The sequence below is a fragment of the Podarcis bocagei genome (assembly GCF_964188305.1).
Source record: "Podarcis bocagei genome assembly, chromosome: 10".
Classification (NCBI taxonomy): Eukaryota; Metazoa; Chordata; class Lepidosauria; order Squamata; family Lacertidae; genus Podarcis; species Podarcis bocagei.
In genome coordinates, this window is record NC_138135.1 from 47968974 (window position 1) to 47984778 (window position 15805).

At 41.1% G+C, this 15805-nt stretch overlaps 1 protein-coding gene across 4 annotated transcripts in view; it reads left to right on the top strand.

The window, feature by feature from the left end:
* Window positions 1-14657, top strand: part of PTPRB (protein tyrosine phosphatase receptor type B) — a 77294-nt gene extending 62637 nt beyond the window's left edge. For 3 of the 4 annotated variants that reach the window (XR_014012687.1, XR_014012688.1, XR_014012689.1), the window contains 8 exons: window positions 1469-1545; window positions 3485-3619; window positions 4311-4433; window positions 5168-5331; window positions 5692-5827; window positions 10490-10610; window positions 12542-12674; window positions 13142-14657. Coding sequence is in view for 1 of the 4 variants with exons in the window: in XM_081211933.1 (XP_081068059.1) it covers window positions 1469-1545; window positions 3485-3619; window positions 4311-4433; window positions 5168-5331; window positions 5692-5827; window positions 10490-10610; window positions 13142-13164 (779 nt within the window). In the remaining 3 variants the exon portion in view is untranslated. The remainder of the gene's footprint in view (window positions 1-1468; window positions 1546-3484; window positions 3620-4310; window positions 4434-5167; window positions 5332-5691; window positions 5828-10489; window positions 10611-12541; window positions 12675-13141) is intronic. The other variant, XM_081211933.1, reaches the window with a different exon arrangement.
* Window positions 14658-15805: the final 1148 nt, after the last annotated feature.

Below are 15805 nucleotides of genomic sequence, written 5' to 3' on the forward strand. Positions count from 1 at the left end.
CTGGCTTCTGAATGAACAGTATCACTGCCACTTACCAAGAGGGGGAGGGACAAGGCATGAAAAACCCAGTGTGGGTGTGGCAATGGAGGCAACTCAACACTCCTGCTGCCTCATCCCTCTTCCTCTTGGTAAGCGGCAGTAGCGCTCTCCATTCAGAAGCCAGATGCAGAGCTACAGTGGTGCCTCGCAAGACGAAATTAATCCGTTCCGCGAGTCTCTTCGTCTTGTGGTTTTTTTGTCTTGCGAAGCACGGCTATTAGCGGCTTAGCGGCTATTAGCGGCTTAGCGGCTATTAACGGCTTAGCGGCTTTAAGAAAAAGGAAACAAACTCGCAAGAACTCGCAAGACATTTTGTCTTGCGAAGCAAGCCCATAGGGAAATTCGTCTTGCGGAACAACTCAAAAAATGGAAAACTCTTTCGTCTTGTGCGTTTTTCTTCTTGCGAGGCATTCGTCTTGCGAGGTACCACTGTATTCCCTGCCTACACCACCCACCAACTGCTGCTGCCCACTGGGGTTTATAAATCCCAGTTGTGCTTGCTCACTACACCTGCAAGTCAAATGGCACTCAAGTCTCTCCTATGCTAATTCCTCATAGGGAACCACAGGTGTGCAGTCAACACAGAAGGGAAATTGCTCAGATGCAAAATAATGTTGAATTAACCCATTGTCCTTTTCACTTGAGAGCCAGTGTGGTGTTAAGAGTGGTAGTCTCGTAATCTGGCGAACCGGGTTCGCGTCTCCGCTCCTCCACATGCAGCTGCTGGGTGACTTTGGGGCTAGTCACACTTCTTTGAAGTCTCTCAGCCCCACTCACCTCACAGAGTGTTTGTTGTGGGGGAGGAAGGGAAAGGAGAATGTTAGCCGCTTTGAGACTCCTTAAAGGGAGTGAAAGGCTGGATATCAAATCCAAACTCCTCCTCCTCCTCCTCTTCTTCTTCTTCTTCTTCTTCTTCTTCTTCTTCACTCTTGGGTATTACTTTCCATAGTTCCATGTTGCTGTCATATGTTGCAAATTCTGGCTTGCACCCAGCCTCATTCCGGGCTCTGATAATGGGGCAAATCCATTAGAGCAGCCTTGGAAGCAAAAAACAAAGAAAAAGGCTTTTTCATCCTCGCAATATTGTATGGAGTTTTACCATTTTTGTTACTTACCAGAACCTCAGCCACTAGTGATTTTGGGGAGGTGAAAACTTTGTGGATTTTTAAAATAATAATAATAATCTAATGCATTTTTTGTTTAATTTTTAGAGCCATTAGCATGATTTGTCTCCCAGTTAAGAAATTCCAGGCCCCCATTTCTAGCATGCCTAGATGAAACATACTGAATAAATATGGACAATCATTGCTACATACAATTGGATATTTAGATTCCCACCTTGACTGTCAGTACTTATTCATTGTTATGCATTTATTAAAATTAAGGGAACCAATAGTGAAAATGTTTTTGCAATGAATCTCTTCCACAGATGACACAACGAGAGTAAAACTTTCAAATGTAGATGATGACCCATGCTCTGACTATATCAATGCAAGCTATATCCCAGTAAGTGACTCCATGCTTCCTTTTTACAGCTCTTTTAAAAATTGGGTATTTGACAGCAATCTTTACTCAAGTTCATAAACCTCTAATCCTCATACCCAGCCCAGTTATACTTACAATCCAAATTTGAAAATTGTGCCTGGCGGGCTGCCATAGAATTGAAATTCAGTAATCACTTAAGGCCATTTTCTGGACTTTCTGTAGCTTTGTGTGTGCAGCATTAGAATCAGCCAAGAACAACTTTTTAAATATCTCTGTCTTTGTGGAACCTCTACAGATAGGTACAACTGTTTGGCACACAGTGCCCGAAATTGTATTTCATCTTGAAAGCATGCATATCTTACATTAAAGCACAACTGGCAAAGATTACACTCTCATTTGTCATAAATGGCAGAATGCCTCCAGATCCATAGATCACCAAATAATGTCCTATCCGTGGTGGTCTATCTACCTCCCACAACCTGTGATCTGGTTTCTAATCCCTGTATTAGTGTTTTCCTAAGTCACATTTACGTTTTGCTTTCCTCTCCTAAGGTAGACCAGTGTTCTTCAACCATGGGTTCCCCTGTATTGTTGGACAGCATCTCCCATCATCCTCAAACTGCTTAGCCAATCATGGGGGATTCAGAGACCCAAGGCTGAAGGACAATGAGCTATACTGTTGTGAACACTCAATGTTAAGATTTTCACTCTGTCAACTATTGTAATTATATTTGTGAACACTCCAGAAGACCTTGATGAATTGATTGGGTGACTTTGTTGCCATGACATCCCAGTTTAGGATATTATTTCTGTTGTTATTGATCCTGCCCATCCTTCTGTTTGCATAATGGTTCTCCTTCTCCCATTCTATTCTCATAATGAACCTATGAGGTAGGCAAGATAGGGACAAGTGGCCCAATTTCACCTAATGAGTCTGATGGCTGATGAGGGATTTGAACAGCTTTGGCCATGCCAGTGCTCCCCAGAAGCTTTGTACTACAATTCCCATCATCCCTTGCCATTGCCGATGCTGCCTGGGGTTGATGGGAAATGTAATCCGAAACAGCCAGAGGGGGGCAGGTTGGTAAAGGCTGGCCTAGTACAATATAGTTAACATGAACAAAAGGAGCTAATGAATATCTCCCAACAAGATCCAAGTTGTTGGGTAAACTGAATTTACTGTGGTCTAACCCACAGAGCCTAGGGCTTGCCGATCAGAAGGTCGGCGGTTCGAATCCCCACAATGGGGTGAGCTCCCATTGTTCGGTCCCAGCTCCTGCCCATCTAGCAGTTCAAAAGCACATCAAGTGCAAGTAGATAAATAGGTACCGCTCCGTCAGGAACGTAAACGACGTCTCCATGCACTGCTCTGGTTTGCCAGCAGCAGTTTAGTCATGATGTCCACATGACCCGGAAGCTGTCTGTGGACAAACGCCAGCTCCCTCGGCCTATAGAGCGAGATGAACACACAACCCCAGAGTCATCCGCGACTGGACCTAATGGTCAGGGGTACCTTTACCTTTACTTTTAACATTTTCCTTGGGAAGAATCAGTGGATAGGCTTTGATCATAATCTGGGCCAGAGTGGTTGCTGTTGTGTTTTAATTTTAAAACCGTTAGTCTTTTTTTTACCTAGAGCTATTTGTCCTTCAGGCATCTTTTAAAGAAAAGCCTGCTCTCCTCTTGCATCATTCTCTGTTTTGCATTGTGTGAGTTGATCTTGAGAGGGCAAGGACGATTGGCTGGTATTGTTTTGCGGCATGATGCTTGGAGTACAGTGCCTTTTGATCCCCGTGATTCAATGCACTGACACATTCTCTCTTTCTCTTCTCCAATCACCTAACTGCTCTCAAGCCTCAAAGCAACCTTCAGCACTGTGCTCTAAAGCCAGTTATCCAAGAAAGATGCCTCTGCATACAGCGACACTATCTAAACTAATCATAGGTTTCTAAATTGGCAGGGCAATAATTTTCGCAGGGAATATATCGCAACTCAAGGACCTCTGCCCGGCACAAAGGATGATTTCTGGAAAATGGCATGGGAACAGAATGTTCACAATGTTGTCATGGTAACCCAATGTGTTGAGAAGGGTCGGGTGAGTAAATAACTTTCCTGTTTCTTGATTACATATATGTATCTATATCTCACACTAGCACTTGAGATAACCCAACCAGGGTCAGGACATGTTACATTCCACATCTTGTAAAGAGCTTCACAACAAATGCATGAAAAGATCTACAGAAGTTAATCCAAGTAGCCTTCTGGCTTGGAGCCATTAGTCCTCCAGTGTGCTAATGTGATTATCTTCCAGCAGGAAGGCAGGGTGTGGATCAGTGATGCTATTGGTGCACAGGACAGCTGTCATTTTAATGTGAAATTGCTACTCTTTTCCCCATAAGAAATGAGTGAACATTGACATGACAGAAGATAGCAGGATGTACCTGTTGAAGCGTGGCTAGTTGCGTGGCTTACTGTGGGAGAATAATGAGTGGGCAGCACTAAAAACCCTCTGTCTGAAAGCACCCTAGCATTCTACAGTTGTAATTTGCATCCTGATAAAATCTGCACTATGCTTCTAGAAGAGAATACATCATAATTTGTGCCATCCATGTAATTGTATATAATTGTCTATAATTTGCTGGGCCTTTTAAAGTTAAATATAAAGAATTCACATCAACTGATGTTATGTTTTGTCATTTTTGTTTATTGATTACCAAAGGGAATATAGGCATAAAAGTAAATCTATTCTTCTGATAGTAAAAGCAGACTCTTCTTTGTTTCTTTAGGTGAAATGTGACCATTACTGGCCCTTTGATCAGGACTCCTTATATTATGGAGACTTAATAGTCCAGATGCTATCTGAGTCAGTACTCCCAGAATGGACAATAAGAGAGTTTAAGGTTTGCAGTGTAAGTATAATATAACTATTTTAGCAAGCTTTCCTCAAAAATAAAGTTACACTAGCAGAGACTGAGTATTAAATAATCAACTGGTTCCTTGGGCCAGAAGTTAAAGACTAGGAGTCCCCCAATCCGATACTTATTTACCTGGGAGTAAGTCTCACTAAACAAAATGGAAGTTACTTCTGAGTAGGCATGTAAGAACTGCTCTGTGGAAGTTGTTTCTCACATTACAATGAAACATGAGAGTATGTTTGTGTTTTGAAAAGGCATGCAGATATCATTCTACTTTCACAGCATGAAGCACCCAACTTTCAGCTAACTCTTTGAACTGTTAGATCTGACTAGTGTGTGGCAAATATGGCCTGGTTGCTGCTGTGTCATAAACTTAATATACCTACCTATCTGCCAGATCCTTCTCAGTTTTTCCTGGTCTGACTGAGAGCTATTTACAATTGAAATAAAAAGCCAAGTGTCATCCCTTATCTCAGGTGGGGGGGTGAGCTTTAGCCCTCCAGATGTTGCTGAACTACATCTGCCTTCATCTGTGGCCATTGACCGTGATCGCTTGGGCTGTTGGGAGTTGAGGTTCAGCAACCTCTGGAGGGCCAAAGGTTCCCTACACCTCCCTTATCCGTACAGTGTGAGAACCTGCCCTCTGATACTCAGTGGAGATACACAGTGGTGTATATTGTCTGCTTTCTATGTCTAATTTTCCCCTCCGCCTTCAATTGACCTTATAGGAAGAGCAGCTTGATTCCTCTAGACTCATTCGTCAGTTCCATTACACAGTGTGGCCAGACCATGGTGTACCGGAAACCACCCAGTCCCTCATCCAGTTTGTGAGAACTGTACGAGATTATATCAACCGAACACCCCGTGCAGGACCAACCATAGTACACTGCAGGTATTAGCAGGACAACAGTGCTTTGAAGACTGGGTTGGGGGTGGGCAAGAGAGCATCAAAAAGTATTTGCCTTTATTTGCTTTCCAGATTCATTGAACAGGTAGGACTTCTGATAGCCAATTGGAAGTTTATGTCTTCCCCAAGTGCAAAGTGTACCTACCAAGAGATCATTCTTCCAACCGTTTTGCCAGTGGGCAGCACTGAGAAGTCTCCCTGCTTCTCTCTCAGTTAAAACACAAAGGATTGAAAAGATGGAAATACAAATGAGAGCTCAGCTTGAGCCTCCAGTGTCTATTTCTAGCCAGAGGAGGAAGAGGAGCAGCAAATCAGGAGACACACTGTTTCTGTATTCTTTTTCAGTGCTGGAGTTGGAAGAACAGGCACCTTTATTGCACTGGATCGAATTCTTCAGCAGTTGGACTCAAAAGACTCTGTGGATATTTACGGGGCTGTGCATGATCTGAGGCTTCACAGAGTCCACATGGTCCAAACAGAGGTAAGCATTATTAGGATGCCACTATTATCATACCACAATAACCGGAGAGTCCTTGCTAAAAACTGAATTGTTTGGTTCAAACCAGTGTATGAAATTCCAGCACACTTTTTCCACTCTCCGGTCTTCCTGGTCCACTTTTCTGGGTTTGGGTAAGGTTCTGGTGCTGCTGCTGCAGCAGCAGCAGCAGCAATTGCAACATTACCTTCCCACAAGCCCCTTCCCTCACCAGCCCTCCCCAAACACTGCTTGTTTCCACCCTCTCCCTTCCTCTCAACAGAAATAAGTCTCCAGACCAGTGGTTCCCAGCCTTTTTTTAGCCATGCCCCACCTAAGCATCTCTAAAATCCTGATGCCCTCCCTGTGACATATTAATTCTTATTATTCAAAAAGTGAACTCCTATTCACATGGAGGAAGCTTAAAAGGCCATTAACTGTTAACTCATTCTCGAATTGCCCCCCTTAAAAATCAAATTGCCCCCCTGTGGTGTGTGTGCCCCACATTGGGAACCATGGCTCTAGACCATGTGTGAGGTTTCTCTAGCTCCTCTTCCTCCTGTGCCCTTCTTTCCTCAATTATACATCTTCTCCCTCACCTCTCAAATTCCTGGTCAGCTAGAAACTGCTAATCAGCTAGGGGAAGTGGTCAGCTAGCATAGATAAGCTGTTCTCATTTTTATGTGTTTTTATCTTGCATTTTTTATGCTGTGTACAAATGAAAGCTGGTATACAAAGTTAATAAATAAATTGCTGGTCAGCTAGCAACTGCTTGTCAGTTATGGGAGGAAGTCAGCTAGCAAAGGTAAGCTAGGCACAGGTAACATTCCTCAAGGGCCAGAGTCTCTGTTCCCTGCTGTGATTAGAACACCAATTAAGGAAATGGAACGTCCCCCCTGCCATGCATATTGATGCAGGGGGTGTTGGCGGGGGTGGCATTCCCAATTAGCAGTTGGGTAAAGCCTACTGCTTCCCACACTAAGGTCATGATTCAGTCCCCCCCTCCACTCAATCCCCTTGCTGAAAATGTGTGGTTTTTAAAAAATAAAAAACACCCTGCACTTAAGGGCACAGATTAGTGAACCAATGTATCGTCTAGGCCTTAGCTCATCCCTCTTTGTCTTCTTGGACCTCATGCATCATTTCCTAAAAGTGCTGAGCTCTCATGTAACATCTGGATTTCTATGGCTATCCAGCCACCCGTCCTATAACAAAGCTTTGCTTGTACAGCCGTACCTTAAGTACCTTTTATCTCCCATGATGCTGGCTAGCCGCACTTCAACAGGAGGTTTTTTCCCCCTTCTCCTTTCTTCGCTCCTTTTTGTACACCTTCTGTATTGCACAGATGAATGCTGGTACTACAAAACAATCAGTAGCTGCTGCAGCTTAATTACTTAACTTTTCAAAATACGAGGGGGATGTACTTGCTCCCTAACAGCAGCCTCACAAGAAATGTAGTCCTTTACAATGAGGGAAGTGAAAGCAATTTTCACCAGCTCTGGGGAAGTGCCTGTTTCACTATCCATTTATATAGACAGCAATTTACAGGCACTCTGGAAATTCTTCTGACAAATAACTAGGGATTTTTCCCCCCTCCATGGGTGAAATAGGGTCAGTGTTTCAGAGCATTAGGCTTAGTAGGGTAGACAATGGTTCAAAAGATGAGACATACTTAGGAGCTCTGTGTATGAGTGCTTAGAAAACCATCAGACAAACAGGCAGAGATAAAGAAGGATATATAACTGAAGATGTAGATACTTATCTGTGAGCTTATTACTTAGAAGCTGCAAGGTCAGAGGGAGAGACAACTTTTAGTGTGTTCTATTTATTTACCAAGCAGGTCTTGCCATCATTCATTATTATGGTATTGGGAAGAAGAGATCAGTCTCTTCCCAACATGTTGTTCACAAGTGGGTAATAAAACAAGATGAGAGCACAATTCTTTAATTTAAAACACACAGAAAGAGAGAGAGAAGTCAGTCACATAATGGTATTTAATCAGAGCTACTAGAAAACAAAGAAAAGCAATGTGTACATTTCTGTGCTCTCTTAAGAGGTATTGCAATCACAGGCTAACCCAAAGTGAGCTATGATACTAGTGGCTTTACTTGCAGTGCCAGTTCCCAGAGGTTGGTGCTACTGTTGTTGGTGAGGACACTTGGTATGCTTGCAATCAGGGTGCTTCCAGATAGGGATAGGTGCTCCTCGTGCATGCATGTTTGTTTGTTTAATATTTTTTCCTCATTTAATCTGGATTTTCAGTGTAAAATAAGACAAGTTAAAAAAAACAAAAAACACCCTGATGCCAGCTTCCCATTTGCAATATCTGAAGGACATCTTTGCAATATTAAGCCCCTATTTGAAACCATCACAGCATTATGCATGCTGCTGTGAAGTCCAGGAAAACATGCATCTTGCACCAGTAAAATAAAATAATAATATATGTGTTGGGCGGCTTCCAACACATATAAAAATCTAACCAAACATTAAGGACTTGGCTACATTGGTAAATAAAAATTGCTTTATATGCATTGTTTATGCTTTCTAAGACTGTGACACCAGCTGGGTAGTGTGGAGTTTCATTTTTGCTAAGCCGATTTCATATACAAAGTTTACAGCGCATTTAACTGAAACACTTCTTTGATGTGTCTAGAGCCAGCCTCATAGTAACAATCTGACCCAATATAAAAAGTCACAATAACTTTAAAATAAACAACATACCAAGCAAAGCAACATTCAGCAATCCATCAGGATCTAATAGTAAACAGTAAAATTAAACCTCAGCAAATAATAATTAAACAGTTTGCACTTATCAGCCACAATAGAGAATTACAGTACATCTCCCTCACTGGTAGAGAACAGGGGAGGAAACAAACAGAAGGACCAATGGGATGGGAAAGTCTTATTATTATGCTGGAAATATGGAGTAGGGGAGGATTAAACAGGAAGAGTAGCAGAACTGGGAGAGTGGATTGTTAAAGTTCAGTGTTGTAGTCTGGGATCCTGCAAGCCTTCATTAGTTTAAATTCTTCCTGGTTCTCCCTCCCCTCCAACCAGGCACAATGAGAGAGGGACTGTTCCAGCGGTATCAGAATCTGGGTCTGTTTAATTTGTCAGGTTACGGTCATCTACAAATTCCTGTGTCTCTCTTACAATACAGAGACTTAGACTGTCCTTAGCACTGTTTGAAAATGCTATGGTGCTGTTGCTTGGATCATAATGAAAAATCCAAGCGCTTCCTTATAAATGAGATGCTCTAATAAGTTCAAGCTTAAGGTTTTTAACAGGCAAAGCTGAGAAGCCTGTGTTATAATTGTGGGGAAGATTTTCCATGTAGGCACTAAAAATGATTGCATTGCAAAAGAAAAAGAAAAAAAAGACGCCTTAGTCACAAGGCTGGCATCACTCTGGAAAAATATTACCACTATTAAGATGATGAAAATCAAATATACATGCATTATTAATTTAATTAACTAACGGGGATATTCTTCCTTCCTAGTTAGAAAAGTGAACTAATTTATTTTTAGATGGGATTTACAATAATATTCCAGTTATCTGGTATAAAAGTGAGGAGATGATTGAATGGTTTTGAGTTCTTTCATTACATTCAAAATTCAACATTTTGAACTTTACTATGATCCAAGCAGAATAGGAAGGAGGCAAAGAGGCCTCCACAGTCTTACTGCCAGAGTTGAGATTTGGTGACTTGCTGCTTCTGTCAAGGAAATGGACCTTTCAGATCTACCTCGCATGGCTGTGGGCTAAAATGTACTGTGCAGTCATGCAATGCAGCTCATTTAAACCAATTAGGCCCTCCTTACTTGTACATTTCTGGATCAAGAGGTCAATATTTCATAGCACTTTGGGGGCTAGCAAGAACTTACAGGTGGATGTTGAAATAAACAGTGGGAAAATCTCCCCCCGCCCTTCATGCTCTATAATCTAGTAGCATTACAGAAGTCAAGCCTAGGGCAGGAGCAACCATTCTGAACCATCTAATGTGGTGTGCCTGGTGGGGAGCTAACATTCCATTCCAGTCTGGTGGTATGCCATCCAAACCCAATGCCTCCAGTCCACTCAGTTATTAGGAATTCTGGCCCTTTAACACCTTAAATTATGGGGGAAAGAGAACACTTGGATAAGAGGATTTTCCATCCTAATAAGCCAGCTGCAAAAGGCTGTCTAAGCTGTGAAGGAAGCAGGAACCCCCCCCCCCAAACAACTTAATGATTCAGGTGTTGATTGGTATCAAGAGATGAGAGGGATCTGTCAATTTTTATTTCTCTCTGTTTCTCATTTTTCCAATCTTAAATTCAGCTTATCGAGTTTCTGTGCACATTTGCAATTTTCAAAGAAACCGTATGAAAATTCATAACATTGTGTGCATGCCTGCTAATATACACAGATTTATGTGTTATATGATTTTTTTGCAAGCAATTTGCACCCAGTGCATGCTCTCTCTTTAATATGGTTTGGTTAGAGAATGACAATGCAAAATTCATAAAATAGAGTGTGTGTTTTTTCCCAGGGAAAGCTGTTTTCCAGTTCATATATTGGTTCAGAAAGTCCAAAATGACCTGAACAAATATGTTCTCCTATCACTAGGAAAGGAAGACCTGAAAAAACATTTTTTTCCTCATCTTGACACATTCTCTTCCTTCATTGTAGTGTCAGTATGCGTATTTACATCAATGTGTGAGAGATGTCTTAAGAGCAAGAAAGCTACGCAGTGAACAGGAAAACCCATTGTTTCCAATATATGAAAATGTGAATCCAGAGTATCACAGAGGTAAGGATATTTTTTTTAAGATTAATAATATAACTTTATGATGTATAACAACATGATTATAATATAACTGGTAGTTATAGCAAAAGCAGCCATCTCTTTCAGTAAATATAAAGATTGCAATTTTGAATGTCAGCACACAACCTGGGACTTCTGTTAAAAGAGCTGACAATGGATGGTGAATCATATAATCTGCTTCTTACGGGTAAGAAGGTATCATGAGCTGAGAAGAGAAGCAAGATGGTTCTGAGCATTAACCCTCATTTTCTTTTTCTTTAGTTGTTCATGCAGTTCCTTTGAACCTACAACTCCCTGACATTTGTGCTGTTATTGCGCAGTCCACCACAACAGAGGATTAAATATTTTTATTTAAACCAGTCTACTCCCATTGAAAAAGTTGAGAATTTACACCCCAGAACTTTGAACGAAATCTCATGGATATAGTATATTACTGTCCTCCAACTTGACCTTTCTATTATTTGAAAGAAATCTCCGCCATTCAAGGCATCTCTAAACACCATCTAGTTCTTTCAACTTTTCATGGGCTCTACTTAAAGGCTCCATTACAGGCTTAATGTGTTTCCCTTCATGTGTTGTATGTTCATATGCCATATTTTATGCTATAGAATAGCACCCTTTTGCTGCCTTTTGAGGTTTTAGGCTTTCTGGAGAAGGGAGAATATATTGTGCTAATAAAATACCAGACATATTTACTATACCAAACAAACGATCTTGATAAGAATAACCTGCCTTGCCCTTCCATCACTTTCTTTGCTTGACATCTTGCTCCAGTATAGGAAGTCATAATGAGAGGATTTACTAAAGCCGCCTTATCAATTTTTGATAGTGGTGTCTTGTATAGTAATCAGTTCTGTGGTGGTAGATTCACAGAATATCTGACTATTCTGCAGCTAAATGCCCAGTAAACTTTTTTAAAGTCTCTATTTTGTTCAAGGATAGCCAATGTGATGTCTCCAGATATTGTAGACCACAACTCTCTTCATCCCTGGGCCATGGTGGCTGGGGCTGAAGGAAGGTTTAGTTCAAAACTCCAGAGAGTAGGCATGATAACTATACAGTGGTACCTCGGGTTACATACGCTTCAGGTTACAGACTCCACTAACCCAGAAATATTGCTTGAGGTTAAGAACATTGCTTCAAGATGAGAACAGAAATTGTGCTCTGGCGGCGCAGCGGCAGCGGGAGGCCCCATTCGCTAAAGTGGTGCTTCAGGTTAAGAACAGTTTCAGGTTAAGTGCGGACCTCCGGAACAAATTTAGTACAGTGGTACCTCGGGTTAAGTACTTAATTCATTCTGGAGGTCCGTACTTAACCTAAAACTGTTCTTAACCTGAAGCACCACTTTAGCTAATGGGGCCTCCTGCTGCTGCCGCCCCGCCACAGCGCGATTTCTGTTCTCATCCTGAAGCAAAGTTCTTAACCTCAAGCAATATTTCTGGGTTAGTGGAGTCTGTAACCTGAAGCGTATGTAACCCGAGGTACCACTGTACTTAACCCAAGGTACCACTGTACCTGATTTAGATTCATTTATTTTCACAAGATTAATGGATGTTCCTTTGCGAGGGTTTGCAGTTTGAATCTTATTGCTGTTTCATAGGTACAAATGTGTGGGTGTTTTAGGCCAATTTAACTGCCATAGCTCCCCCACCCAACCCCCCAGCAAAAAATTGATCCTACTGCATGAATTATTAAGATTTCTGTTAATTCCCTGCTAGAATTGTTTTCAACACATGCGTATGCCAACTCTCCAGAGCACAGATTATTTACAGCACTGTTGAAAGCCACTAAACAGGCTTGTTGGACTCTCACTCCTATCATCCCTGACCACTGAAGTCTATAACATCTGGGGAGTACCAAGATGGCTGCCCTGAAAAAGATACTTTTTTTTTAAAGAACCTTTTCCCCTTTCACAGAACTAAAGTTCCCAGAGTTCCCTGGGGTAAGGAATGATGGCTTAACCAGTTCAAAGCTGTAACTCCAGATGGGAGGAAGTCCTACAAAACTATGCAGCACTTGCATCTGAGTAGACAAGTTTAGAACTGCACTGTAAGTCTGTAGTAGATGATACTGAATACCAATATGGCTACCTCCCCACCCCCCATTGCAGAGCTTATGTCCTTTAAGAGCTGTGTGATAAGCAGAAATCCAGCAGGGAAGGCTTAACCTAATCACAGTACTTGTATGCCTAAAAGGGCTTTCTTTCCTCAATTTCTGCTTTTTATATAGCTTGGATTTGTTATTTGTTTTTGTTTAAAAGATTTATAGGGCAATGTCCTATTAGCGTTAAAAAGGCAGGAGTCCTGTCAAGAAAAAAAAATATATGACTGTTCTGTCTTGTTGTTCTAAGGCACAGTTGCCGCTTTCTTATTTTGCATAGAGACACAATTCTGGTATCCAGCTATCTATATCATTCTAGTGCTTTCATAAGGACATGTTTACAGGCTGGTACTGGAAATACGAAAACAAAACCATTCTGTATGCTCTTCCTAACTTCTGTTTTCTTTTTGTTTCAGATGCTGTTTATTCAAGGCACTAAAGCTCCAACAGATTCCTGCTTGTTGCAGTTGTATCTGTTGGGTTTTTTTTAAAAAAAAATATTTTATGCACTACAGAAGTGCCAGACATGTTTGATACTGTGTATAATTTATTAGTCTGGTGACATTTTTAAAGTATATAATTTAAATATAATAGATATTGTTGTATATAAATGTACTTTGCTATTGTGTAAATATGTATTTTATCTATAATGTTTATATTAAGCTTCAGATAATACTATTTTTCCATGCTAAAGTTATTTTAATGAATTCTTCCCTATAAACTATCTTTTGCTGAATAAGTAGCAAGTTTTTAAGCATGAGACAAAACAGTGTAACACAACACTTCCAGGCATGGGTGGGCAACCAACATACCTAGACTTGCTCCTCCTTGCAGCTATGTTGTTAAGGGTTAAAAATTACTGATCATTCAAGAGCTGCAAAAGCATGCATATTTCATACCTTGTGAACTGTGATATCAGCTTCCATTCATCTGTGCGCATGTCATGTTCTTTAGACTTCTGAAGGCATCAGGGTTTTAAATAATAATGAAGACTGCAATCCTGAGGGGGAGGGAGACAATAAAGAAACTGTCATATTATAGTTGACGGGGAAGACCTGGCACTAGGGATAATAGCTTCATTGATGCACAGGAAACTGAAGTGGTGCTCCAGAAAACCTGCTAAAGGTTGGGAAAGTACAAGGAGGAAGCAGCTGGAGAGAATGACTCATGGTTTCGGTTGTCTCTGTACTAATGCACAGAGTAAGGGGAAACAAGCAAGACAAATATGAGCTCTTAACACAGTATGGAGAAGACAGATAAATACTATTAGGTGACAGAAGGCGGAACACCTACTTTACCTCTTTCATTACTCAAAAGAAAAGCAGTGCCCAACCTGTTGAGAACAGAATAAACGATGCACAGAGGGAGCTACAGCCCAAGATGTGGTAATGGAACATCTAGCTACCTTAAATGAATTCACATCTCTGGGACCTGATGAAGTGCACCCAAGAGTACTAACCTTCCTTGGAGGTTTGTTTTAAAAGATTTCTTCATTGCCGGGAGTTGGATTAGATAACACTCAGGGTCCCTTCCAACTCTGACACTCTGCCCAAGGCCTGCTGCCTATTTTTCAGCATCAGATTAATTTCCAATGAGACACTCTGGAATGAACAAAGTTGCTCAACTTTTAAGAACAGCCAGCTGCTTTAATTGGCTCACTTTTATGAAGGTGTTGCAATATGTTAGGTCAATAGGAACAGATGCAGGGCATTAAAGAGTTCTGTTAAATAGAACATTGTTGCTAAATGGGACAATAATTTGAGGTTGAACTGTTTCCACTGTTGACGCTTAACTTCATATTTTCACTATAAAATGAATATGCAGCCTGATCTGAAAAATGCATGCAGTGAATAAACACTTACACAGCACAAATGTATTTTAGATGCAAAGGCTAGAATATTTGTGCAGCACATTAAAAAAGTTTTGAAGACAGAGCCTGAGTTTGATGAGAGACCATCTGATAGAAAAGAGTCTTCAGCCCAATAAAGACATAAAGACTATCATCAATCCTCTCTACATGTGGAGGACAAAGGCTCTATATGCAGAGAGAATGAATTATAACCAAGATTTTGCCACATTCTTAAAATACTTCAAACCTTGCTGTTCATTGCAAATTGCTTTCTTTCCAAAAGAGGTGGAGGGAGGTCATTAATATTTATAGCCAATGTTGTGGTGTTTCTGGACATACCACACAAAGAATCCCTGCTGTACTTCATCTAATTACTTCATTTGCATGCCCCCTTTCTGACAAGGTGCCCGAGGTGATGTACAAAAGAAAGCATTTACAGTCAAATGCAATGCCAGTAAAATCAAATTTTAAAGCAACAACTGGATACAGAAAACATATAAATACAAGTAGCAGCAATTAAGAGAGATATTTGTTTATGGCACAATACTACATGTTGCCAACTCAGATGTAAGACCTACTAAGGGCAATGGCACTTACTCCCAGGTAAGTTGTGTATAGGATTGCAGCCTCAGCAAACAAAATGACTCAACTAAATCACAGATGGCAAGAAGAGAGGTAGCCTGCCAGGCTTTCACAGGGTCTCTGTCCATACAAAAGCAGGGATAGGAACACTGTGGCCTTCCTAGTTTTGTTGGACTACAACTCCCATCATCACTGACCATTGGCCATGCTTCCTGGGACTGATGGGAAGTGCAGTCCAACAACAAATGCTCCCCATCCCTGACCTACATCCTCTAATTCAAACATGTGACTTTTCAAACGTTTCTGAACTACAACTCCCTGACCATTTGCCATGCCAAAATTGCTTAACAAAAGTGACGTGCACCTCCCCCATGTAACCTTAATGGGACGTGAATGTTTTACATAGGACACAATTCCCCTTACACACATCATACAAACATTTTATTTGAGGGTAAAGACTGACTCACGTGCCCCCCCCCCCCGCAAACTGGTCCTAAGATTACGGCAACTGAAAGCACACATTGGCTAGCTGCACAGTGAAGTGGTCGTCTCATAGCTTTCATTAGTAACTGCTGTTATAAGCTTGTGATTCTTTTTTCTGTTCTGATCAATCACATGTGGAAAAACTAATCAAACAAAATGTAAAGGT